This window comes from Pleurodeles waltl, chromosome 3_1, assembly GCF_031143425.1.
Source record: "Pleurodeles waltl isolate 20211129_DDA chromosome 3_1, aPleWal1.hap1.20221129, whole genome shotgun sequence".
Lineage (NCBI taxonomy): Eukaryota > Metazoa > Chordata > Amphibia > Caudata > Salamandridae > Pleurodeles > Pleurodeles waltl.
Window position 1 is genome coordinate 1,313,395,089 of NC_090440.1, and position 25,453 is coordinate 1,313,420,541.

Here is a 25,453-nt window from a genome sequence, read left to right on the forward strand (position 1 = left end):
CGCAAACAATACCGACGTTTTTTCCGAGATTCTAACTAACTTTCCGACCCGAAACACGGAGCGAAAAGGAACACGTCCGAACCTGATGGCGGGAAAAAAACGATCTAAGATGGAGTCGACGCCCATGCGCAATGGAGTCGAAATGGGAGGAGTCCCTCGGTCTCGTGACTCGAAAAGACTTCTTCGAAGAAAAACAACTTGTAACACTCCGAGCCCAACACCAGATGGCGGGATGTGCACAGCATGTGTATCTGCAGCTACACATGCCATCGAACATATATATATATACATACACACACACACACACACAGGGCTCTATATACAAACACACACACATACAGGGCTGCCTTTAGGGCAGTGCAACTGGCACAGCTGCAATGGACGATGACCTCGGGGGGTGGGGGGTGCTTTGATTTGTGCAATACTTACGATTCAAAAACATCTGTTGCAGAGTTCCTTGTACGCCCAGCTTTTAGGCACCAATAAAAATGTCAAGATGACTCTTGTGCTCTTTCTGTTAGAGGGAGAGATGAAGTTTTATCTAGTGGCTGTTTTGACTCGTCACAAAGTAGTGCAGACGGTTAACGTGCCTGCAAATAGTAATGTGCAGATCGATCTGAATTTTAAGTGGACAGCTGAGTAGATTACTGCAATTGTCACACTGAGCGCCTCGAGCAATAAGGCCTGTGATGATGGGTATGTGGCACGATGAAGTAATACTGTCCTTTTTTTGTCCTTATTAGTGTCTTTGGAGAACCTGCAGATTTAGGAAAGTAGATAAGGTAAGGTATATTATTGTTCCACACCCGCTTTTTTAGAACAACAAATCTGCCTTCTACTTAGAATAGTATTTTAGAAGGACAGTTTTAGCCAATAGCAGAGATGGTGTTGGTGGATGACGTCTGCTAAAGCCCTTATTCTGGTTATGGAAGACAGCTGAGGCAGGATCAGAGACTGAGACAGCTTCTGAGGGACAGGAAAATGGAGCAGAATCTGGAAGTGATTTTTCAGTCAGCTGAGTCCCATCCAATGAGTATTCTTCCAGCGATTCTGGGGAACACGATGACGGCAGTCGTGCTGTCCCATTCACATTCACAGTCTATGCAGCGGGGTACTCTTGACAACCACTCAATTTAGTTCAGCCCCAAATTCTGCCTTTCACTTTCAGTGCTGGATGTAAAGTCGATACAGCCAACTTTTTGCCAATTCACCACGTCCATCTGTTTTCGGATGTTGACATCCTTGAGCAAATTGTGCAGCAAACAAGTTTGCATGCAAAACAATTTCTGAGGCAGCATCAGGGCACTCTAGAGTACCTTCCAGAGCACACCAGTGGACTCCCATTGCACCTGGAGAGTTGAAAATATTTTAGGGCCTTAGGCTCAAAATGTGGTTAGTGAATAAAACCAACCTTGTAGTTCTACTGGTATGGTTTTGGGTAACCCCCATCTCACATCGTACATGAGCAGAGATAATTTTTTGCTATTGCATTGCATGCTGCATTTCAATGACAATTCTATTGGAGCTTGTACAGGCACACATTTACAAAGATTATAACCTTTATGTGGACAATTTTTAGACAGGAGTAGAGAAGTCAGTGAGCTGTACAAAACTGGCACTGTGGCCTGAAGTACAGTTCATTGTCGCCTCAAAGAATTTATTCAGGATAGGTGATGGAGGGGCTAGCGACACCCTCCGTACTGCGGGCTGTCTCTTCCTCAACCTACAGCAGGTGCATGACACCTTAAGCTGGGATTATTTGTTTGCTGCCCTTGCCAAATTTGGCATTCTTTCAACCTATATTAAGTGGATCAAACTCCTTTATACTAACCGCACGGTGAGGACACGCCCCAGCCCACACATTTTCTCTAGCTATTCCATTTCCCCTGGCACCAGGTATGGCAGTCCACTTTCACCTCTCATTTTTCTATTGGCCGTAAAGCCTCTAGTACAAAGTATTAGACAATCGGCAGCTGACTGGTGCATTCTACAGGGACCTGGTCATTATGCAGTGTCACTGTATGCAGACAATATGATCATATATGTATGAGACCTCACTATGGACCTCAAACCTCTAGCCACCCTCCACTTCAATTATTTGAGGATCTCTCCAGCCTATGTGTGAATCATGCTAAATCTCATGCCTTTGCCTTCCGTGACTGGCGCCTTGGGGACATCTTGCTTCTTGCCTCATCCACAATATCCACAGCCCTACAAACATTTTGCTACCTCAGAATATAAATATACAGGACCACCACAGACCTACTAGATGGTAACTTTACCAACATTATTACCTCTCTCACCTCTCAGGCACGGTTTTGGGTCGCACTGCTCTTTTCAGAGGCAGGCCAGCTTGCGCTCTCTAAGAAGGTTATGCTGCCTCACCTTTTATACTTTTTTGTAAATCTGCCCATACTGGTGGTGGTGGTACTTTGCTTCAAACAGCTTAATTCTTTACTTATAGATCTAAACTGGAACTCAGACAGGTGCCTAGTGAGTCTGGCCAAATTACAACTGCCACCGACTGAGGGGGGGATGGGAGTCCTGGAGTTCGGGACTTATTGTTATGCAGGCCAGTTACAGTAGTTGTCTTATTGGCTTGCAGAGATACACCTTATTGAAACAGACGTCACACCACATATGCTGCTAGCAGAAAAACTGCACACATTGTTATTACCAGGAGTAGTACGATCCTCTTGATTGCCATTATGTTTAAGCAATGTGCATACATATGGAAAGGATGCCCTGAAATATGCAGCACCCCCCTCCCCATGTGCACCAAACATACCACTGAGAAGACTGCCGATGCAGGTGGGCTCATTCACGGCTGCTGGACTGGAGCCCTTGGAGTCAATGGGTACCCATATGGTTGGGGATGTTTCTTGATGGGGTACATGCTAGGCAGCAAGACCTTATGTGTGTACATGACTTGCCAAATTCCCTCTTCCTTACCCATGCCAATGTTACTTGCTATCTTCACAAGCACTGGGCACCAACAGGGGTGGAACCTTAGACAAACACTTTTGTGCAGGCAATGTACAAGGTGGGTACTGAGTGCCACCTTGTGAAGTGGCTTTGCAAAAGCCTGCATATTTCCTGGACTCCCCTCCACGCTCGGTGGTAAGAAGAACTAGGTCGAACTCTAAATGACAAAGAGTGGAACTGTATCCTTGAGTACTTCGCCAAAGTTCACAGTAATTCCCAATTCAAATTCATCAAATTTACATTCTTACACAGAGCTTATTTCACACCACTCAAGATACATCAAATCTAACCTGCGGCACCCTCTGGATTCCACAGGTGTCAAGCCCACCTGGCAGATCTAGTGTATATGCTATGGTCATGCTCTTCCTTGCAGGCTTGTTGGACGGACATACATACTGCTCTGGTGGACATAGCGAGGACCACCCACTAGGCCTCAATGGAATATTGCCAATTAGGATTGTATCTGCGTCCTAAAACCTCTAAGACGCTATCTCACTTTGTGGATCTAGCAGTTCTGATAGCTATGCGACAAATCACTAGCCAGTGGAAATCCCCATGGGTCTCCTTACTGACTAGCTGGTGTGAGGAAGTTATACACTGGGGCACAAATGAAGGGTAGGCTTACGTCCAAGGAGGAATATAGTGGACTCAGGAAACAACCTATAGTCTTGGAATGGGATGTCCATCTCTAAACATTCCAGTCCCTGGCAGACGAGCTAAACATACTCCTGAGATAGACCAGAATCTACTACTACATTTCCTTGATTCCTCTCTGACAAGCCACTGAACCTATGCCACATAACTGATCTGACCTGTTCGCTTGGTGAGATCATGACTCCATGTGACAACCCTGTGGATTTGCCCCACCCCACCTCCTTTCTTATTGTCCTCCCACACAATTACACACCCCATCCAACTGCATTATACAGAAGATTAGTTGGGGTTAGGGTGGGAGCTATGTTCCTTTTTAACACAATTTCTTCTTATTTCTCTCCTTTTTTCTTTATCTTTTGGAACCATACAGAATTCCAATATCTTAGGAGCGGCTATCTTACATATGTTAAAGTTTTCCTCTGCATATACATCTATGTAACTATGCGCTTCTGGGTTGTCCTGGAGCCCAACTTATGCACCTCTAGAAGTCTCTTGGCATGACTTTGCATAACAGCCACTGACCACAAGTACCAAAGGTCACATTCACTAGGCCCATCATTATTAAATATATATGCAAACTTCACTTCTTAGACATGTCAAAGCTGAACTTATGTTATCAGGGACTATAACAGTAGATGTCCCAAAACCCTTTTTTGATTCTCGCACCCAAACCCCTCCCCCCCTTCCCCTCCCCCCCAAATAAGTCTCCTTGGCCCGTCCATGCTTGTTTATGGTGCTCCCAGATCCAGAATTCTCGAGTTTGGCCCACATTGTAGTCCACCTGACATCCCGAACCCTCTCCCTTCACCTTCCCCTCGCTTCTTTCTTCAAACACAAAGCAGATTATTCAACGTTTTACGCTCTATCCATGGAAGATAAGCCTGCAAAAGGGCAGGCAAATGTGGCGTGCAGCATTTGCTGGGGCCTGAAAGCTAAAATAAGACTGCTGTGCAACCACTAGATGACTAGGGCTTGAGGGTGACCATGAGGTTTGGGCGGTCTCACTATTGGCCAGCCTGACCCATCCTCCTCCCCGTAGACAGAACAATGTGCGTGGGGGTGGGGAAGCAGCATTTAACTACAGGCAAAACACAGCTTCCAGAATCCTCTTTGCTCCCTCCTAAGGTCTGTCTCAGTGGGAAAGGGAAGGAACACTGGTGATCACAAAATCGCAGCTTGGCCCATTACAAGCCCTGTAATGGTCCAGGCGAAGCGAAAATATCTTGCTGCAGAAAGAGCAGACTGCGTGTCGGCCATCCAACATCAGTTTCTGTCAGACTGATACCAATATTAGTACCACAGCTATGAACAACAAATATGAACATCGCAATGTCATGTGTAGGTTGAACAGATGGGAATATAAGAAGTCCAAGAGGCACTATCGACAATAGTCAAAAAGTAGTAGTCAGTTAAGGTAGTTGGATCCCCTTCCCTGCTTACGACTCAAAACAGCATTGAGGGTAACCAAGGGCTCTACAGAAATAGTAAAAAGAGAAAAAGAAACCTTTCCGGGCACAAATTGCGCAGAAAGAGTGCAATAAGTCACGCGTTTGGACTGGAACGACAAAGAATTTGATATTCGGAAGGCAGCGTTTTCAAACAAAGCTGCTTCGTTGTTTACATATGAATTTTTTATTAAAACAGACGTCTGCAAGTGACCATTAAAGTTTTTGCGGACAAATCGGACAGGATGAAAGACATCTGCAATATCTGCACGGAAAAAAGGGACTTGACGGTCGCAGAGCTAAGGCGCGCATAGAGAATATTGAATGCAGAGGGTTGCATTTTGGGCAGAAAGGAAATGAATCACAGATTACAAATAGTCTCGGTGTCTTGTAACAACCTGCCTTGATGCATTATCGCATGAAGAATGTCAACATAGAAATGAAGATAGGGCTGTCTGCACGTTTACAGGGTTCTTTCTGTTAAAGGCAGGCTCCAAAGATATTATCCTGAGATTTACACTAAATAAAACGTTAGTTGAATGTTCATTTACACTGCAGGGTAAATGTATATATTTATAAATAGTAAAATGTCTGCATAAATATATAAATTAAGGTTTTATTTTATTTAAAAGGCACAGATCACAATTCATCGTATTTCGCAAGTGCCTCAGGAGATCTTTTAACTAGTCCTGGGTGAAGTTCCCACTATGCTGGCGTAATTTCGCAATACACTTCTAATGTGAAATTCTTGAAATTACGTAATTATGCACCATGCAGTAATTACACTATATTCCCTACAAAGGTTTAGTGCAGGGGCGCAGAAACAACAAGAGCGGTCGTGGTACTTGTGTTTTTTATGCTATTACATTTTTAGTGCAAGAAAGATCCTTGCAACCAAAATAGACGTAAGCATGCATTTCGTGTTAAAAAAATGCAGCTAAATGCTGGTTTAGCATTCCACATATTTTTTTTGCAGAATTTCGCACTTATTACGCAAAAAGCAAGTTACACAAATTTCGCACACCCCTACTGATAACCATAGACTGTCAGAGGGGATCACTTAGACAAGCACTAAGTGCAGCAACACACACTGTATACGTTTCATTAAAAAAGTGCTAAAGAAGTTGTGTTTGAGGCACTGGGAAAAACTGAGGTATTAGCCCATTCATTACTTCATTTTGCTCCTCACTTTTACCAGCACTTCACTGGTACCCCACGAAGGAAGCCCTTTCAACCTGAAAACTGTCGTTTTGCAGTTGGAGAGCGTTTAACATGTAAAGAAATAAGTGCAGAGGCCCAAAGTTTTTGGTAGTTGCCCGGTGCACTGGTTGCTTCATCTCACAGGCTGCCTAGCCTTGAATCTACCCTCAAGACTCTTTCTCCGGCCTCCTTATTCTTCCTGACTCTTAAACTCACTCTTAAAGGTCTAATGATTCACTTAATTTGTATTGAGTTTGATGCGTTCATCAACATTAACAGAAAGGTAACAACTCTTCTCTTTCCCACATTCAACCCAGCATTCCCTCCCTTGTAGCTGTGTGTGTAACATATCTCCCAAAATCGGGAACAAGGGCTAACAACGAACCTCTCAGTAGGATACAGTTTCTCCTCCCAGTTAACACTTCGCTAATCCCTCCCCGAAGTAACAGATGGTCCACTGGTAAGATCTGAAATGCCCTTCAAATTCGAGTGCATGTGAGGTCTCTGTTATCCTGAGCATAAAATCATGACAGTGGACCTCAAACTTTCCATCCAGACCCTGTCATATTATGAAACCTTTTTTCGACACCAAGAATCTACCAGAGTTTGTTTTACCAGTCTACTTTGGAAGGTAAGACTGTTTAGAAGATAGCACCAAAAGGTCCGGACCCTATTTCACCTCTGATACCCACCCCAAGAGAATTCCATGGGCACATGGGGGCACACGCCTGCCCGTTACGCACATGATATCGAGATGTCCCCAATTTCTGTTCGTGCCAAAGAATGTGTGAGATCCCTGTTCCCCGCAGCCTCTCCAACATTCAGCAGATTTCCCCGAATATATGGTAAATAAGTGCTCCCGGTACAATGCCATTTGGGAGTATCTTTAGGCCTGCTTCCTTCCTTTTGTACACGTGGAGCCTTTATATATAGTATATGTATTTAGCTTTAAACTCCTTGAGAACTTTAACAATGAAAGTGCTAGAGAGTTATGCAGTGGGGTGAGGCTATACCGTTTATATTGCTATCTCTGTAAGTGTATCTACGCCGGTCTACGAGCAAGAGACATATCAGAGTCTCCTTCCTGTAACGTATATCCAAACATCCCATACGAATTCACTTTTTAATAAGACATGAATTTTAACTGGCCCACTAGATTAGCACCTGTTCATGATGGGCGCTCCTCCAGTGAAAACTTCAATGTCCTAGTTAGTTCTTCCCACATCTTCGGATGGTCATGCAGTTTTACCTGCACAGTTTCATAGTAATAAGGTGAAAGTTATAACCTTTTTCTTAATTTGATGTTTTGTGCGGTAGGACCCTATGTCCAACAGGTATGTCTGAGGTGGAGTCTTCATTTCTATATGTGACCTGTCAATGCACATGCTTGCCACTCACTCCCAGTATCTTTGGATCCTATGGCATGACCATCTGAGGTGATAGTATGTCACTTCCGCCTGTCACTGTGATTTTTTTGTATTATCTAGTTTGTTAAGCACTACAGGTTTAATATATGTTATATGTATATAGTTGAATTGTGATAGTCAAAATCGACTATTATTGGACGCCTTGGTGATAAGTGTGAAGGGAAACAGCCTTTACCACGCGGCGGGAACCAAGCAGTGCCTTTCCAACGCAGTCTCAACAACGAATGCCTCTTTACCATGAATTCCTGAACCACGAAAGTCTTTACAATGACTTGCTTTAAGGAACGCATTGTTGGACTGGTGTTGGGTTTTAAGTCCAACACATTCTAACTCCAGTCTGTTGCCCAGACTGGAGTTGGAATAGTAAATTATACTATTCCAAAGTCCAGCGCGTTTGGACAACTTGTGTGGTAAAGGAATGCTTGGTAATGGCGCGTTCGTTGTTTAAATTGGATTATAAAGCATGTATGATAAAAGCATGTGCGGTTCCGTCAAACACCCAAGAGTGAGTACTTCCTGCCACGGTTTATCTGAATTGTTTGCCACAATCTGGTTCCCACTTCTGCCATGAGAGTAGCAGTGGTGTGTTTATGTCTGCCCGTATGCCTTGATATGTACAGGTAATCACTCCCCCGCCCCCTTCCGTTTGTCATATAAATGCCAGCATAGCAGAGCTCCTAGATTCGCCACAAGTTGTCCGCCACACTTTCCGCATCACCCTTCGAATTGCTCAGTAATGTAAAAAAAGACCCATTCCTAAATTTAAAAAAAGCTCAGTCACCGGCTCCCATAGAGTTATCTGCCATCTCCTGCCATCCTTCACTCTTCCAGTGCTCCATACAGAGCTCTCTATATATTAGAATTCTGGGTTTCCCATAGCAGTTGTCTGAAAGTAAGGTAAGCTAGGAATCCATGTATCACATTACATGCCCCAATCATGTATTATTCGCACGTCTATTCTCTGGGGTGCTTTCCATCCACATATTTTCCCTGTCAGCTCGGTTTGATTTGTTACTTCTTTCAATATGGCTCTATCTATATTCATAATTAAAACAAATGCTGAGTTGCTAATTCAACACAGACATCTGTTTATGTACATCAACCATTGCAGTAAGCATTTGAAAGACAGACATTTTGAGTAAGCTTCGGATTGTTGATGGTTAAACATTGTGTAAGTATTTTTTTTTTATTCACTCAACAGAAAATCACAAACTTCGTCAGCTATCAAATAACTAAACAATTAAACACGCCAACCCATCAGGGGCCTTTTAGATTATGAAGACGTAACATGAAGCAAATGTGGAACCACTTAGCAGCTATTACCAAAGGTTGGTAACCTTGTAAGTAGCATACAGCAACTAATATAGTTTTGGGGCAATACTGCATGCACATTAAATAGTTCTGTTTTTTTTTTTACTTTTATTTCCTTATGTTCATTTATTTTCCTCATTGTGACCACGAAGGAAAAAACATTAGAACTTTTAAGAAACAAAATTGAAATCCCGCCTACCTGGCAGGATGATACTAAAACAACACCATTTGCCATCATACTTTACTTTTAAGATCCTTAAGCTGTGGCATTCTGTCCTATCAGAAGACTTGTCAAATACTTTATACAAGTGTTGCGTTCACAGACGTGTTTATCACATTAAAGCCTTCCCGACTGGCTTTGTCAATAGTGGGAAAAAGCAGAACAAAAAGGACCGTCTTCTGTATGGAATGCATATAGGAGATACAGAATTTTACATGACAAGCAACCTGATGAACCAGCATGCTTTAATGATTTAAAATAGTTCCAATGGGACCACAATGCATGGAGGCACTTCAAGGAGAGTGGAACAATACACCATGTAGTCGGTAGCAAGAAGCGAGAGATATCTGCTTTCCTGGGAATAGGAAAAGCACACTTTATGAATATTCTGAAGAACTGGTACCACAATTTACCAAGGCAGACCTAAAAATAACAAGGTTTTTCCAGCAAATGTGGTTAGATAAAATCTATGACGAAGAAACATGCCTCTACTTACAGGGTGCATAAAACATGACTAAAGCATGCTTCTTTTTCTTTAAAGATTCTCTGAAGTCTTCACCGACAAGGTGCAGAACACTGGTCTGCTTTTCTTCCCATGATGGCTCAGGGGGCGGAGGAGCTTCTGGACTGTAAGAGAAAGAAAAATGAAAGAATGATGATGTTTGAAAGGAAATTCATTCAGTTTCGTTTAAAACAACAAATCTAACTCACAACATGATATTTTTTGTAGCAGGCTATGAAAGTATGTCGGAGCCTACACCAATCTGGGCTGTAATGTTTAAGAAACCCATAGGGATGTGTAGGAAAACTCTGAAGCATCTCTTCACAGTGTGGCTAAAGGGTAGGCAAGAAGACACAATCCTATGGCTGGGGCAGCTAATGGATGTGACAAACAGCAGCAAGTAAAACCAATACCAGGCCTGACAAGATGGCAAGCTGTCATCCACCTGAGTCCTAAATCCCCCATAGGTTTTTTGAAACTCTCTCGGAAATAAACAGAATAGCAGTGATGGTACCAAGTGGTAGGCTCATCGAAATAGTCCATACACTGCCTTCAACAAAGTCTTCCCCACAACTACTGGACTCAGGCGCACAGGGTATGCCAACTGGAGGTTAAGTGGTTGCACACTGCACCATTTGTTTAAACAGAGATGGATTGCTTGATGCTTGGTACTTGGACTAACAGGAATCAGCCATGCCGGATAGACATGGCTAAACCCTGTGAGTGACATTGAAAATGGATGGGTATGCAGTGCCAGGTGTATGTCTGCAGGCTGAAGAAACCCTGCCCCCTAGTGGTGTAAGTAATGCAGCAATTAAAGGCCTCTTAGAAAGCCCCTGGAGCGGTGTCAGAAGGAAGCCCTAGCCTCTCTTCCCCTAATGGAGACTGTGAGGCCTAACCAGGGAGTTCCTTGGGAAGAAAGAAAACTTTTCCAATGCGCCTCATCTTTGCCATCCCAAGTTCAGAGCGTTTTGCCACCCCTTGTGTTACACAGCAGACTGTCATTGTGATGTCCAACGCACTAGATAGCATCACAAACTGACATTAGCCCAATTTCGGTCATCTTTTCGTCATCTTTAGTCGTCTGTTACAAAACAAGACCTTTCTCTGGCCAATGCTAGCAATCAACCAGGAACTAAATTACCTGGAGCAGGCCAACCATAAAGACATAATGGAAGAAAGGGTAAAAAAAGGTTGATTAGGAGAAAGGAGGCAAAACACTGACGACTTGAAGTGTGTGAAAAATGCTGCTTTACTGAAACAGGTGCACATTACAATATTTTCCTGGGTAGAAACTCCCCCCTTACAAAACTAAAGCCTCGCTATAACTCAAATGACTTTCCAATCCCCCACCCCCAACCCATACAATCCCACACACGGTATACCACACAACTATCTCCTTCCTAATGTACTGCATTTCAACAGTTTGCAACCTTAACTTTCCCCTACAGCCAACAACTGCATGTCTTAACAGAGCAACTAAACTTTGTATACTAAACCTGCAACTTACTGCCTAGTCCAGGTAAAAGGTTATTCACCCCTCCCTTTCCATGTGCATCACCAACGGCAATGCCAATCAAACTTCTGTAAACACGCGCAAAACTTTCCAGGCCACCCCGAAAAGGCCACCTGCTGACCTTTTCTGCCTCCACCCCTAGCAGTACCCTCTATCTATGAATGTCCAAAATCTTCACCAACACCAGACTCATCTATAACAAGCAAAATTCCATGGCCATCCATGATAGATGCCCACCATCTCTCCTGTAAAACTCTGTATTGCCATACTGAATACCTGCGTGACTAAAGTGCACAAAACCATTTCCCTAGAAACCAGTGAATGCCCCTATTGACATTCCTGCGTGCTTTATCAATCGCTACGGTCTTGCTGCCCCCCTCCAATTCCTCCTCAGGATAAACACCATCCATGGTAGAAAGCAACCTGACCACTGAGCTTAGATCTCCAATAAGTCCGTCTTCAAGACATCAACAGCACCAAGCTTTTCTGTAGTACAAGGTCATTCTCTCTCCAAAGGGAGAACAAAAACATCGGGCATTGTTCCCCTAACATCATGCCATTTAAGCACCTAATCAATTCACGCCGACTCATACCCCCTTTTTCCTGTCAGGTGACAATAAAAAAAATTGACTGTCGAACCCAGATTCACATCATATCCCCTCTGCGCCGCTTGCCGGTATGACCACTTGATAAAACGAGAGGCCCACCACCCAATTGGCCACATCATTCACCCCCTGGGCAGGATCAGAACCTGAAACAGAAAACAGCAGTAAATACAGTAAATATTCACACAGCATGCCCTGCAGCTTCTCCCTTCACACAGCAGTGTGCACATAGCTCCGCAAGCAGTCTTATGACCATCGCCCCAGCTGTATCATGACCCCACAAGCCCGGCCCCTGTTGCCAGCCTCAGTCGCTGCGCCAATATGGAAAGAGAGGGTTTCAAACTTCCCTGGAGGGACCCTAAAGTCTTAAGTGCTTTCAGCAATACTGAGTGAAATTGGAAAGCCGTAACATGTGCCATGGACTCCGCTGGAAGTCGGATGCCAGTAAAGCCATACTCCTACCCTTCTCTCTCTTATCCGTCTTAGAGCTAAGCAGCGATATCTTCAACCTGTCTTCCTTTCTCATGATGTCTTCCCACACCCCAACACGTCTAGCACCCATAACGCCCCACATAACAACCATGTCCTTATAGTGGAAAACAAACAGGCATCACCAGCCCACAAGCAAATCGTGTGCAACTTTTGAAGAACCCTGCAAAATAACCCTCACATTAGAGGCCTCCCAAGACTCCCCAAGGGCACCTATTATCTTGCCCAACCCTCAAGCATCCTCTGCCCCGATTCCCCCACTGACAGGGCCAGTTACCCCTTCAATTTTCCCATAAAGGGGATACTGCCACTGACCGGCATTCTTTCCCTGGTGCCTGGCAAATGCCCCGAACCAATGTATAAGGCATGATTTCCTGAGAACTTGGGGCACTTGTGCCCCATTTAAATATTTATGTGAGGTACTCTGTTACTGAACTGTACTTGGAAAATCTTTAATTACCACTATGTGGCGCCAGAGACCAGGTATCAAGAGGTTTTGCCAAATGTCACGAGGTGGGATGGACTGTACAGAATACAAGTGACAGCATTGCTCCTTTCACTTACTTTGAAACGCAGGTCACATATGCCAAAGGCTTATCCCTTTAGAGTTTTTTGTCGATATTTTATCAGTAGTTAAGGAAACCTTATTACCAAAACTTGAAGTAGCAATTCTAGAATAGTGGTCACTTGTGCCACCCACTGGTATTTCAAGATTCTCCAAGCCCAGTTTTACATTGGGAAGAAATTCATATTACATGATGATAATGGACTCCTTGCAGCAAGGAACAGTCTGCCAACGGAGGTCACGGACAGATTTAGAAGATTCACATTAGGTACAAATATCACTGTAGAGGTTGCTGGGAAGGTATTACTTGGTAAAGGTTGTCTTTGTAATTAACGATCCTGAGAGGGTAGGTCTTAGACAGTTATAAAACTGTTATAATCTTGATGGTGAGGTAATTTTGTTTGTTGTTGATGTAATAATTTGCACTATAAACTGAATACAATCAATTACGTCTGTCATACACTAATGTGTAAATCAGGTTACGTCATGTTCATGGTTATTGTTTAATAGCTGTTAATAATACAAGTTTCAGCCACCAGAAAACAGGGATTTTCATAATGGTTGCTCCCGGTGTCTCCTTGGAATGTTGTGGCAATGGAACAACAAGGCGCTTACCTTAGAATGTTGGATGAGGAATTCTTGGGAGAGCGGTGTGCTGCATGGCTTGGGAGGAGTTCATTAAATAAAACCTTCTTCTTCTTTAACAGTTTGTCCTCTACCACAAAATTGTAACTGCCTAGGCTCATCATCCACTTGGCTATATGCGGGGTGGCATGTTCTCTTCCCTTGGTAGTAAATATGTTGGTGAGAGGTTTATGATCAGTTCTGATTGTAAAAGGTAAACTCCATAAGAAAAACTTAAAATGATGGATGGCCTAAAAGCAGGCTAGAGTTTCTCTCTCTATTGTGGAATAATTCTCTTCAGCCCTTCTTAAGGATCTAGACGCAAATGTTACAATCCTTTCCTGTCCATCCACACTAAGAGACAAAGTCGCCCCAAGGCCTTTGCCACTGGCATCCGTTGTCACCCACGTTTTCCTTTTGGGATCAAAATTATCTAAGTTTGGAGACTTAGCAATGGCCTCCTTCACCCTGACGAAGGCTGCTTGGCATTCCTGATTCCACTCAAAAGGGACGTCTTTCTTTAATAAAATTCTCATTGGGGCCGTAACAACAGCAATGTTCTGCACAAACTTTGCCATGTATTCAGCTAATCCTAAAAATGATTTGAGTTCCTGCTTGTTAGTGGGTGCTGGAGCTTCCTTCACCGCCACCACTAAATCATGTTTAGATTGTACATCGTCTTTAGTTATTTTGTGGCCAAGAAATTCCACAATAATTTGACATTTCTCTCTCTTGATGGTCATACCAGCTTGTCTTAGCGCCCTGAATACTTTTCTCAAAGTGTCATCATGCTCTTTCTCAGTAATGCAATATATCAATACATCATCCTGGAAACACATCACCTGGTCAATGTCTTGTAAGATACCCTGCATGATGCGCTGGAACACTGCCGCAGCAGAAATCAGACCAAAAGGCATCCTACAAAATCTGAAAGCCCCGTACGGTGTGATGGAGGAGGTAAGGGAACAAGATGATGGATCCAACTTGACTTGATGGTAGGCCGAGGATAAATCTATCACACTGAAAAACTTGGCTGGGCTCATGGTGCTTAACATATCATTAATCCTGGGTAAGGGAAACCTATCCACCCAAATATTTGCATTTAGGTCCCTCAAGTCCACACACACACACGAATGCCTTTACCACCTGGTTTGCGAGTGACAACAATGGGGGCCAACCATAAGGAGCTTTCAATGGGTTCAATAACACCCACCTGCTCCAGTCTGTTTAACTCTTGTTTCAATGGTTCTTGCATTAGCTAAGGAATAGGTCTAACCTTGTGGGCTACCGGGATCGCCTTTTCCTTCACCTTGATTTTATGTTGATAAGCTTTTAACAATCCCAATCTATCTTCAAATAATTCAGGGAATTCCTTGCATACACTTTTCTCACAATTGGACATGTCTACCAGTAGAACTGGTTCCTCCTTGTTAGGGTCTAGTTTAATACCCAATTCTCTTTGATGCTTCCAACCTAACAGATTGGATCCTTTATTTGTAAAGTAAACCTTACCAATGGTTTGCCTGTCCTTAAATGTAATTTGCATACACATCATGCCTTTCAAAGGTATAGGATCATTATTATACCCGCTGGAGAAATGTCTGCAGGTTGTAACAAGAGTGTTTGCTGATTCTTGTTCCCCGTTCACTTTCATGGACTATAGTGTATATGAAAAAACTTTCGTAGCAAAGGGTATGTATTACAACCTGCAGACATTTCTCCAGGAGGGTATAATAATGATCCTATTACTTAGTATTTATTTGTTGAGATTTCACTGTAGAGGTTGCTGGGAAGGTATTACTCTGTAAAGGTTCTCTTTGTAATTAACAATCCTGAGAGGGTAGGTCTTAGGCAGTTATAAAACATTTAAGGAAACTACATTTAGTCAGTGGTTTCACATTTTTATTTGCAGCATTAAAAACAAGAAAGTAATTGTTTCCTGGAACTTTAAATTACTGCGGTAAAGCAATGCTTTTATGGTCTTTTTTGGTTTACCTTTCCCACCCATTACTCGCATAATCCACATGCCATGTGTTCAAAGTTGCTAATTTTAAAATCCAATTATATGACGAGTAAATATTTCCCTGTTACAACGAATTACATTCATTCTTGATTGAGCTACCTAAATATATATAAATATAAACAGATACAGAGTCACATTTACAACAAAATAGAACAAAACATTTTTTAAATTTGAAATCCCTAGTCTGAGTGCTCTGAATAAGAAAACAACCAACATAAATCCTAGACTTGGTGACAAACGCTTCAGAAACATGTCCTTCGCACAGTAAAGTTAGTAAAGTGAACAAGAGTACCTTAGATACAAAGAAAATACTGTCTTATGAAGATTTTGGGGAATCCGAGAGCAGTAAGACGACAAATCAAGTCAATGTCAGACAGTAACTAGTGCAGCCACAGCTACTGTGTTAAAGGGGGATCATTAACACAGACAGTGGGATAAACCTGAAAACAAACCTACCTATATGTATCTTTGGTAATAACATAGATTTTCATACTGTGAATTATAGATCGCTTGAGGTTTAGCATCAGATAGTTTGTGGGTATTAATTTGCATGTTAACACCTCCTGTACCTTAGCATCGACCTACCATGATACTGCCTGTCATTAAATCTCAAGACTTTAAATTAAAATTAAATCTACATCAAGTTGATTTCTCGACCTATACCATAACCTGCACACTGTAACCCCAAAAATGATCTCTACTGGTCACCTTAACCCTAGCTCTAGCCAAAATGGTAAACCTAACCAGAATATTGGTGCTAGCACAAGAAAAAAAGAATAAACTCATAAAAATAAATCAGGCTAAAATAAAAATGGGAAACAACCTTAAACCCTGGAGGCCGATAAGTCAAATTAGAAAAATATTAATGGAGACTATCCCTCTTCCAACATCACACCTCTGTTTAAAATAAATTACAAATCCGGTTAAAGCAGTCATTTATAATATGTTACATTAAATATACATTATTTAAAATATTTTTGACGTTCAGGTAGTTTATAAATTACATTTAAAATTGTACTTTCTTTTTAGTAGCCTCTTAAGTCCGTGCATCCCTATCACATAGAAATGGGAGAAGGACAGTACTTTACAGGGAGGTTTCAAGAATTAGTTTTCTCTCACTTAAAGAAGACGGAGTGGTTTGGGTTTCAGATGTAGGCATAGAGATTTCAGATAAGGACTGTGGGGAAAAATGCTGATCAACCTGTGGATTTAAATTGTGTGTCCAAGGGCACACAATTTAAATTGATACAATTCAATTAACTGACAAAGACCATAAGGCCAGACTCAATTTTCTGCCCGATCATCAGCATGTCTACCTTTGACGTAGATGCATTTCCAGGTCAGCTAATACCAACAACATAAACAATGTAGTCTGAACTGAACTTTGTTTAGACTAATGCGTCTAAGACTAGTATATTGATGCACACTGCTTATGTCAGAAATCCCTCAAAATTATCCCATTTAAGATGAGATCAGTGGTCAACAGTATAAAAGGTTCATCAAGTGGACACTGGATTAGAGAGATCCTTCGTCCAAGGGTATTGTACAAGATATTGCCAGATATTCTGATAAACATCACCAGATTGCCGTACAGCTGTAGCGTCCTGTCCTGTGCTGTGCTGAGAACGGATACAGAGCCAAGCCCAATAGGGGAGGAACTGAGCCTAGTTGATTTTTTTTTTTCTTCAAGCGAACACTCTCTCCCGGCTACTGATATCTACAGCTTCCTGCTGTAAACAGATATGCAGTGTGCTGAACCCTAAGAAACTCTAGATGTGCATCATGTTCTCATAGAAGATAGAATTAGTCTTTAGGGTGTTAGGTGGTGAAATTACATTTTGACTATGTTAGAAATGTCCATATCATTCTCATTGTTAGTAGCATGGATCAGTGTTTTATTAATATTTTATGTGGTTATTTTACATGTGCTAAGCAACAGGATGTAACTGTTGACATGAAACACTACTAAATATAAAGTGTATTTTCTCTTAGTGCATAATTGTGTGTGATATTCAAAGAATGAAACTGGGCTTGAATTACCATTGCATCCCTGACCCCTTTCTTAGGGACTGTAAAGCAGCAAGCACGGACACATCAACAATATAATGAGTAGACAATCACAAAAGGAGGAAGGAGCATCATAATGCATGGCATACCAGGACACAAATAGAACAGAGACATTGTGGTAAATGCAGAGAATGGTAACACTCAAGTCCATTAAAAGTCTTTAGTATTCACCATTATTGGTACAGCCAGAGCGGTGTATCTCTAGACACATGTTTCTGCATTGTTGTCCTGCTTCAGAAGAGAGTAACAAGTGACGTGGGGGTGCTGACAAGGCTGTTCACAGTCCTCTCAGAGTTAGTACTACTCCCAGAGCACAAGTGCATCCCAAAGCTTGTCAGCCCAATAACTCAGCAAGAAGCCAATGCATTTGGGCTAATTGTGTGCTGGTATGCCAGACAGTGTGCGTTCACTTGTTACTCTCTATATATTGAGTGAGATTATGTGGAGGCACAACAACCTGTACTTTCACTTTCAAGCGGTGGTAAACTGAACTAAGTTTAAGTACCCGTGGATGGGAAAGTCAACTGTTGTAGTGCTAACCCAGAGTGTTTGTTGAGGCAACACTACTACACCTAATTGTCCTCTATCTATCCAAGCAAAATCTATGGTGCACACTATAGAGGTTGTCCTATGTTAAAAGCTGATGATGCTATATTTAGTATGCCCTATCATTTGAGAATTTTAGCAAAGGGTGACTAAGACAATAACATAGATCACAGGTGGGTGTTGTTTAATGTGGCCTGAAATGCATCTGCAAGGATTGTTTAGTCACTCTAAGGAAGCTAAGTAATTTGATAGCAAACAATGCATTGTGATGTCAAGGAAATCAAACAGGGTCTCAATACACTACCTGGAGGGTGCATGTTATCCAATGGACAGAGGCCAAAAGTCTTGGCTAGTGACAAAGTCAGACACATTTGGATGTCATTTAGGGGTCGCAGCTGCTGATACTGACTTTGCAACCCCTCACCTGAGAGATCATAAAGGCAGTGTCAGGAACTTAGGGAAAATAGGGTTCATATGAGCCCTATTTTCTTTCTGTTCCGTGACCAAAACGGGGACATTTTGGACTAGATTCTTGAGGGGGACACAAGCTGGCCCCATTTAAAACTGGTGGGGCCACCTACAAATGCAATCATAAGGACTGCGCACATACATACACAAATATATCTCCATATAACCTATTGCTGGTCGCCAGTAGGTAGTCATAGGTCTGCTTTTCCATAGACTAAGAGTTTTTTGGTTTGCTAATAACTTGGGCTCTGTTTGATGAACCTTTACAAAACTTTCCCAATAAAAAGTTCATCCACTCAAGTTCCTTCTTGGAAAGTTTCAGGGTGATCTGTCGAGCAGGAACCGAGAAAAAAAAGGGGGATCCCAAAATGTAAAATCCCCATGCATTTCCATATTTATATTTACTACAGCAAAAACTGCTGAGTGGAATTCCACCAAATTTGGCACTAAGCCACTGGGTCCGCAGATTGTGCTTTTTGAGATTTGGTGTAAATCCGTTCAATAGTTTTTGAGAACTTAAGGTTGAAAAATAACTGCACGTTTGGATGGTTCAGCTCATGAGAGTCCTGTGGAAGCCCTGCAAAAATCTAAGTGCAAGAGTGCAAATTTAAAACTGGAGGCATGTAACTGGTCAAGAGGCCCATTTTTCTCATGAGCTTTCAGCTCTCGCGGGAGAGCCTTGCATGTCTTGCAAGAGCGTGCGCGCAGATTCAAGGTTTGTTAAAGCATTAGAAATTAAATGGCTGCCAGTACTATTTCCTGTGAAAAATTGGCGGTGTTGTGGAAATGAAGTAATAAAAATATATAAGGGGGCAGTAGGAGGGCATGCTGTCCCCCTAGATTTAGAGAGAGGTGTCTAAGGGATAACTACTGTGAAAACTATAAAAGTACATTGTTTTTAACTAATTTTTATGATCCTGCAGGATTCCTAAAGGTCTGTGAATAATAAAAATGAGCAGATGAGTTCACAATACATTCTATTACTACAAATGGATATTGTGGTGCTTGTTTTTAAGAGAGAGACAATTGTGAAAGAGATAAGTACTGTGATTAGTCAATGGTTAATTCTTATTTTTTAAATAATATTACAATCTTGCAAGACTCTTGCGAGAGCTGACAAAATATATATGGGAGAGAGCAAGAGTTTAGGTGCTCCAGCTCTTGCGAATGTCGCGCAAGAGTTTGTAAGAAGAAAAAAAAAAAAAGAACCAGTACAAACAACACAGATCATTAAACTATATAGTAGCTCTCAAAAGAGCTATATTTGTTATTAGTTTTCAACAACTAGAAAAAAGTTTGTGTTTTCAAAATTTTTAATGTTTTGGGTATTTAAAAAAAAAGGCAGAACAAAAAGACACAACTTGAGGTGTGAATTAAACACCAACAGCAGCTCCTTAAAAACAAAAAGGAGAATAATTTACAAAAGAATTGTCACAAAAGAAAACTTCTGCTTAGGGGTGTACTTGTGCTCTGAGTCAAGCTTGTTATGGGCAGACCTGCTTGTCTCTGAGGAAACAATTATCTATTTGCACAAGCAGCAAAAGAGCGCTATATTAAAAAAAACAGGGTTACTGTCCACCTGTGCACTTGGAACATGCGCTGGCACAGTATCTCCTGGAGCAAATTATGTTGAAGCCCCAGTAGAGTTGTCTAGCTCTGCAGCACAAGCCAGGTCTGCCTATGCAAGCCTTTGCGGACGCACAGAATTCAGGTGTCACCACAGGCCTGTGGTGCTCATGCTATATTGTTTATTCCTGCTCCCCCGGCTGATCTCCTTCCTACAAAGTTTACAGCTGACATACTTTGCACAAACCTTCTTGGCACCTAGCCCCATTTAAAAAAGAAATGTCATACCAAAGATTCATTGGATGGCTGAGCTGGTGCAGAAGCTCCTGGCTGTTCATGTAGGTCAGGCAAAGACATCTATCTCTTGAAAGCCAATCAGGAAAGGAGAGCAAGCCAAATATGTCTACTTGGACTAAAGTCCAATAGTAAAACAAACCATAAAGGATACAACCTTCCTCTTCTAAATAAAAAAATCCATATGAAACCAATCAGAATCCTTCCATAAGATGTGCTTCTTCTCTTGGACATCTAACAAGTGGTTTTGTGTCTTGCAAGACCATAAAACAATACTTCCTTCATACCTTCTATAGAAAAGTACACCATTCATTTTTGTACCTTAAACAAAATGTGTAATGTTCTATTTTGTTCAAAAGTATAGTAAAGCACTGTAATTCACTTCATTTTAAATGTACGATCTTGTGAGTGGTTTGCGAGAGCCAAACAGGAAATACAGCCCCTCAGAGTCCAAGCAGGGGACTGTGCATCCAGGTCTCACAAGAGCCATCACCTTTTTTGGGAAAAAAAAACAAATGATATCCAATCATGTTTTAATCTTTCCTCTATTATAGATTAGCATTAAATAACAAATTAATTTACTTTAAAAAACCCTAGAAATTCACTGAAAAAAACAAAGGTTAAAATAACGTTCTAGTTAGGTGTAAAAATAAATCGCTGTTTTTCTTTAAAAAAAATGATTAGAAATTCACTGAAAAACACCGAAGGTCAAAGTACTATTATAGTTATGTGAATTTCTCAGTGACAACTTTAATGTTTTGAACTAAATAAAACCTAGAAATTCAGCAGTTATAATTAGCACCACTAACTATAACTTGTGCCCCTGCCATGCACTGCTTACGACCTCGCATATGAGATCACTCATGACATGTTCTATGACATCATTCATGACATCACTGGGTGTGTGTATGAAGAGTAGCTGTGGGGGTCTCTGAATGGTTGTTTTGTGTGTCTATGAGTGGGTGTGTCAGTGGCTGTACGGGTGTGTGAGTGGCTGTGGGGGGGTCTGTGACTGTGTGTGACAGTGATTTTGTGGGTCTGTGTGTGAGTGGGTGTATGTATGGCTGTATGAGTTGGTGTATGAGTGTTTGTGTGGGTCTGTGAGTGGGTGTGTAAGTGGTTTTGTGGGTCTGTGGCAGATGTGTGAGTGGCTGTATGGGTGTGTGAGTAGGTGTATGTTTTTTTTTAACTGTGGTCTGTATCCTTCCCAGTCACACAGGGCTGCACAGAGCACATGGACGATCTTCGCACTTCTCAAAATAATAAAGAAAAAAAACCTTTTTGGGCAATTTCTGGGCCATGAGTGGTCCCTTACAGAGCCCGCTATTAGTCCCATGGTGTCAGGGTATCTCACTCCTGTCCCGCTCTATCACTTTTAACTTATACCCCCCCCCCCCCACACACACACAGAACTGAGCCCTGCTACACAAAATGGCAGCAGCAACCTTTCTGTCAAATTGCGATCAGCTATTCACAGCATTGGTGTTGGAGCATGGATCCACGTCTCTAGATACACATAAACTATTTTCTTCAATAACTCCAAAACTACTGAACAGATTTACACAAAATTACAAAAAGATCTTTCTGGACCAACATCTAGCTTTCTGCCAAATTTGGTATAATTCTGGCCAGCGGCTTTGGATGTAGTGGTGCCTAAAATTCCTATGGAAAATTGCAAGGGAAAACTCATTTTGGGACCCTCCTTTTTCTCAACCCTCGCTTGAAGAATCACCCCAAATTTCTCCAGGCAGCAGCTGAAGTGAGGGGCAAACTAGTTTTGAACATTTCGTGAAGATTCATCATGTGGTGCCAAAGTTATTAGCAAGACAAAAAACAATATTCTTATGGAAACTATAAATAGAAAACATATTTGCATCTGCTTTAGCAGCCTTTTGCAACATTTTATTTTGCACTTAATGTTTAATCTTTTATTTATTATTGTTTTTTCAAGTTCAGATCTGTCACTACCTTCATGCTATTATGTCAAAGGCCATGATGTAACACCTTCTCTCACATCATTAGGATAAAAAAGTAATGTGATATTACTTCTTGTGATGTCAGCAGAACATGAACATTTGGATGAGGTCACCTCGGCTTCTCCTGCCATTTTTGTGAATCAACACCAATGACAGTTTGTCAGACAGAAAGCATTACTGTTCAAGTGGCTCATTAACTCAGATGATATGCGTCCTTTTCCTCTGTAATGAATGGAAAGGAACAGAAGGACCAGTTAAAGGGAGGATGTCACTTTGGCTAAAAGAAGGCTAGAAAACAAACACTTATCCTTACTTCAGTGAGAAGATACCAGAATTATATCAGAACCTCTGCAGAGCTCTATCTGTCAAAGTAATCTGTTTCATTCTTCTACAAGTTTTCCATCTTGACAAAACAATAATCCAAGCTCCCTTCTTGTTTGACTCTGGAGGTTCTAGGGTTTACATGGATGGAGACTAGGCTCTGTATCATTCAGTTCCTCTGGAGAAGGAGGAAGAGTGCCTCGACAGAGTGGAAACTGTAGGTGAAATTCCTTTTACTTCTAGCTAAGTTACAAAACAGAAACCACCATTATACATTAACATCACACAATCAAAAACTCATCACCTTTTATCTCAATGTAGGCGCCTCACATTCCACTATTTTTTGCATTTCTTCACTTGTACAACAAAACCATTTCATCAACTAGGCAAGGACGATCAAGTTACTAGCCTATAAACATTTGAGTTCAGGATTGGGCACAGATTATTTCTTGAAATGTTCCAACTAAACATCATGCCTTCCCAGATATATTTTCATATCCTCCAGAAAATGTGTTTCTCTGCGCAGGAGATTAATTGCACACCAATCTACAATGAGATGCTGGAGTCATTTTTAACCGAACATATCCAATCGCACAAAATTAAAGAAAGGAGTATTAGCTACATTTGAGTAACAAGATCCATAAATCACTCTTATAACTCTAATGGTGGCATCTCTTAAGACAAAACTTGACTACAACCAAGCATTGAATATGGAGTTCTAAACTAAGTTATAGCCAAGAACAGCTATTCGTATCTTTTAAACTCAGATATACTTCAGTATCTCAGAACTCTGATAAGCGGAAGGCTGAATTTTGTACTCCCATTGGTTGATTTGGGTGGTGTAATGCCTTTCAATGCTTGAAGGGTGCAGTTTGTTACTGATCTCTTGCACCACCCGGTACTGTTCCATCTAAGCAATATTCACACTTTTATGCGAGATCTTACAGAACATGAAAGGTTTGTCAAAGACATACATTTTTATCTACAGGCTCATCAACTACTAATAAACCAGAGAAGTGCTACTTTGAGAAACCACCCAAAGACCAAGGGTCCGATTAAGAGTTTGGCGATCGGACTGCCACACCGCCATGCTGGCGAGCACAAAATAACTGCTGTACCGATGGTCCCTAGCCTACAGTATTACGATGCAAACAAGCAGAACCGCTGCTCGCAAATCAAAAAGGCAGACAGCAGCGACACTGCCATCTTGTATCTTGGTGGTCTGACATCAAGTGCTCTCAGTGCTGTGGCCAACCACAAAGCCTATTACAAACACCCAGTCAACGTGGCAGTCTCCTCGCAGCGGTTGGCCAATGGCAGTCAAACACAATGGTACGCGTCCAGCAAAGTAACAGACAAGTGCACATTGGATGAATTCAAAAACAACACAGTTGACACACATTGGCCCAGTGGACACACCTGCACATCACACTATAAAACACACCCCTTCACAGACTACAATCCTTTGCATTTCACTGGAGTACGAAGTAGACTGACCACCATTTCTCAATTTGTCAGATTAGGCATCACTTTTTTCACCATCACATATAACACCTTGCACACAATTTTGTTAATTTACTCCCTATTGCACTTCCCCTGTTAATGAAGTCCCTGTCACCTTCATTAGGTGTTCACTACGTCCCAAAAATCCCTGTTTTTCTGAAGATGGGTTGAGAGTCATGGTGGATGAAATCATAAGAGTAGAGCCATGATTGTTTGGAGCCTAAGTTCAGCATACTCCTCTCAGCAGGAAAATGTAACTGTGGCAAAGGATCATCAGCAAGTGAATGCTGTAGGTACCACTCTACACATAAAGGAGGACATTAGGAAGAGGCGGATCAACCTGAGGGCAGGGTCTGTTCCCTGGCCTCCAGGCAACAGATGGAGCTCAACAAGACTCCCAGTGCCGCATTAAGACTCTCTTCGTGGGAGAGAAGGTCTTGGCCATCCTGCATCCTAAGGGATTGACACAAATACCTGGGGGAGTGGAGTCTAGTAAGTTACCACACAAAAGCTGCCACAAAAATATAATGTCCTGCATGCCCACAGCTCGGCTTTTGCCACTGTGTTGTTGATGTATTTCACCAACATTCAATACCCAGAGTATCTGAGATATAACTCTGCCTATGGGTTTTGTTGGACCCAACAGCACAGCTACCAAGGCCCATCATATACAATACGATGAAATGGTGCCTGTAAATCTCTCAATATCAAATCATCATCCCAGGAATTATGGTATGTCTCAACATGTAAATGTATGCTCAAACCTAAATGCAGTCTACCTTCAGAAATGTAATACCCAACATTTGTAAAGTGTTGGGAAGTACAGAGAGGTGACATGACTACAACTACGAGAAGGCCCAGTTTCTCGAACTTCAACCACTAGCCCAGAGTACACTTGCCCATATATCCATGTTTGTTAACTGTCAAATGAAGTTTACTCCCCTGGCAGGATGCCATCTGTCAAGTGTTGGGAAGTAGAGGGAGTGACCTGTCTGCAAAGCCCAGTATGCCCTGTTCCTCTAACGTCAACCACTAGCCCAGTGTGCACCTGCTCATATACCCCTGTTAGTGACCTCCAAAATTAAGTTTACTCACCTGGCAGGGTGCCATTTGTCAAGCGTTGCGAAGTGGAGGGAGTGACCTGAC

General features: G+C 41.9%; 1 protein-coding gene across 1 annotated transcript in view; it reads right to left on the minus strand.

Annotated features, from left to right (window-relative positions):
* Positions 1-25,453, minus strand: part of PDIA5 (protein disulfide isomerase family A member 5) — an 828,396-nt gene that overhangs the window by 149,035 nt on the left and 653,908 nt on the right. Inside the window, exon 14 of the mRNA XM_069224665.1 lies at positions 9,739-9,869. Within this exon, the coding sequence (XP_069080766.1) occupies positions 9,739-9,869 (131 nt within the window). The remainder of the gene's footprint in view (positions 1-9,738; positions 9,870-25,453) is intronic.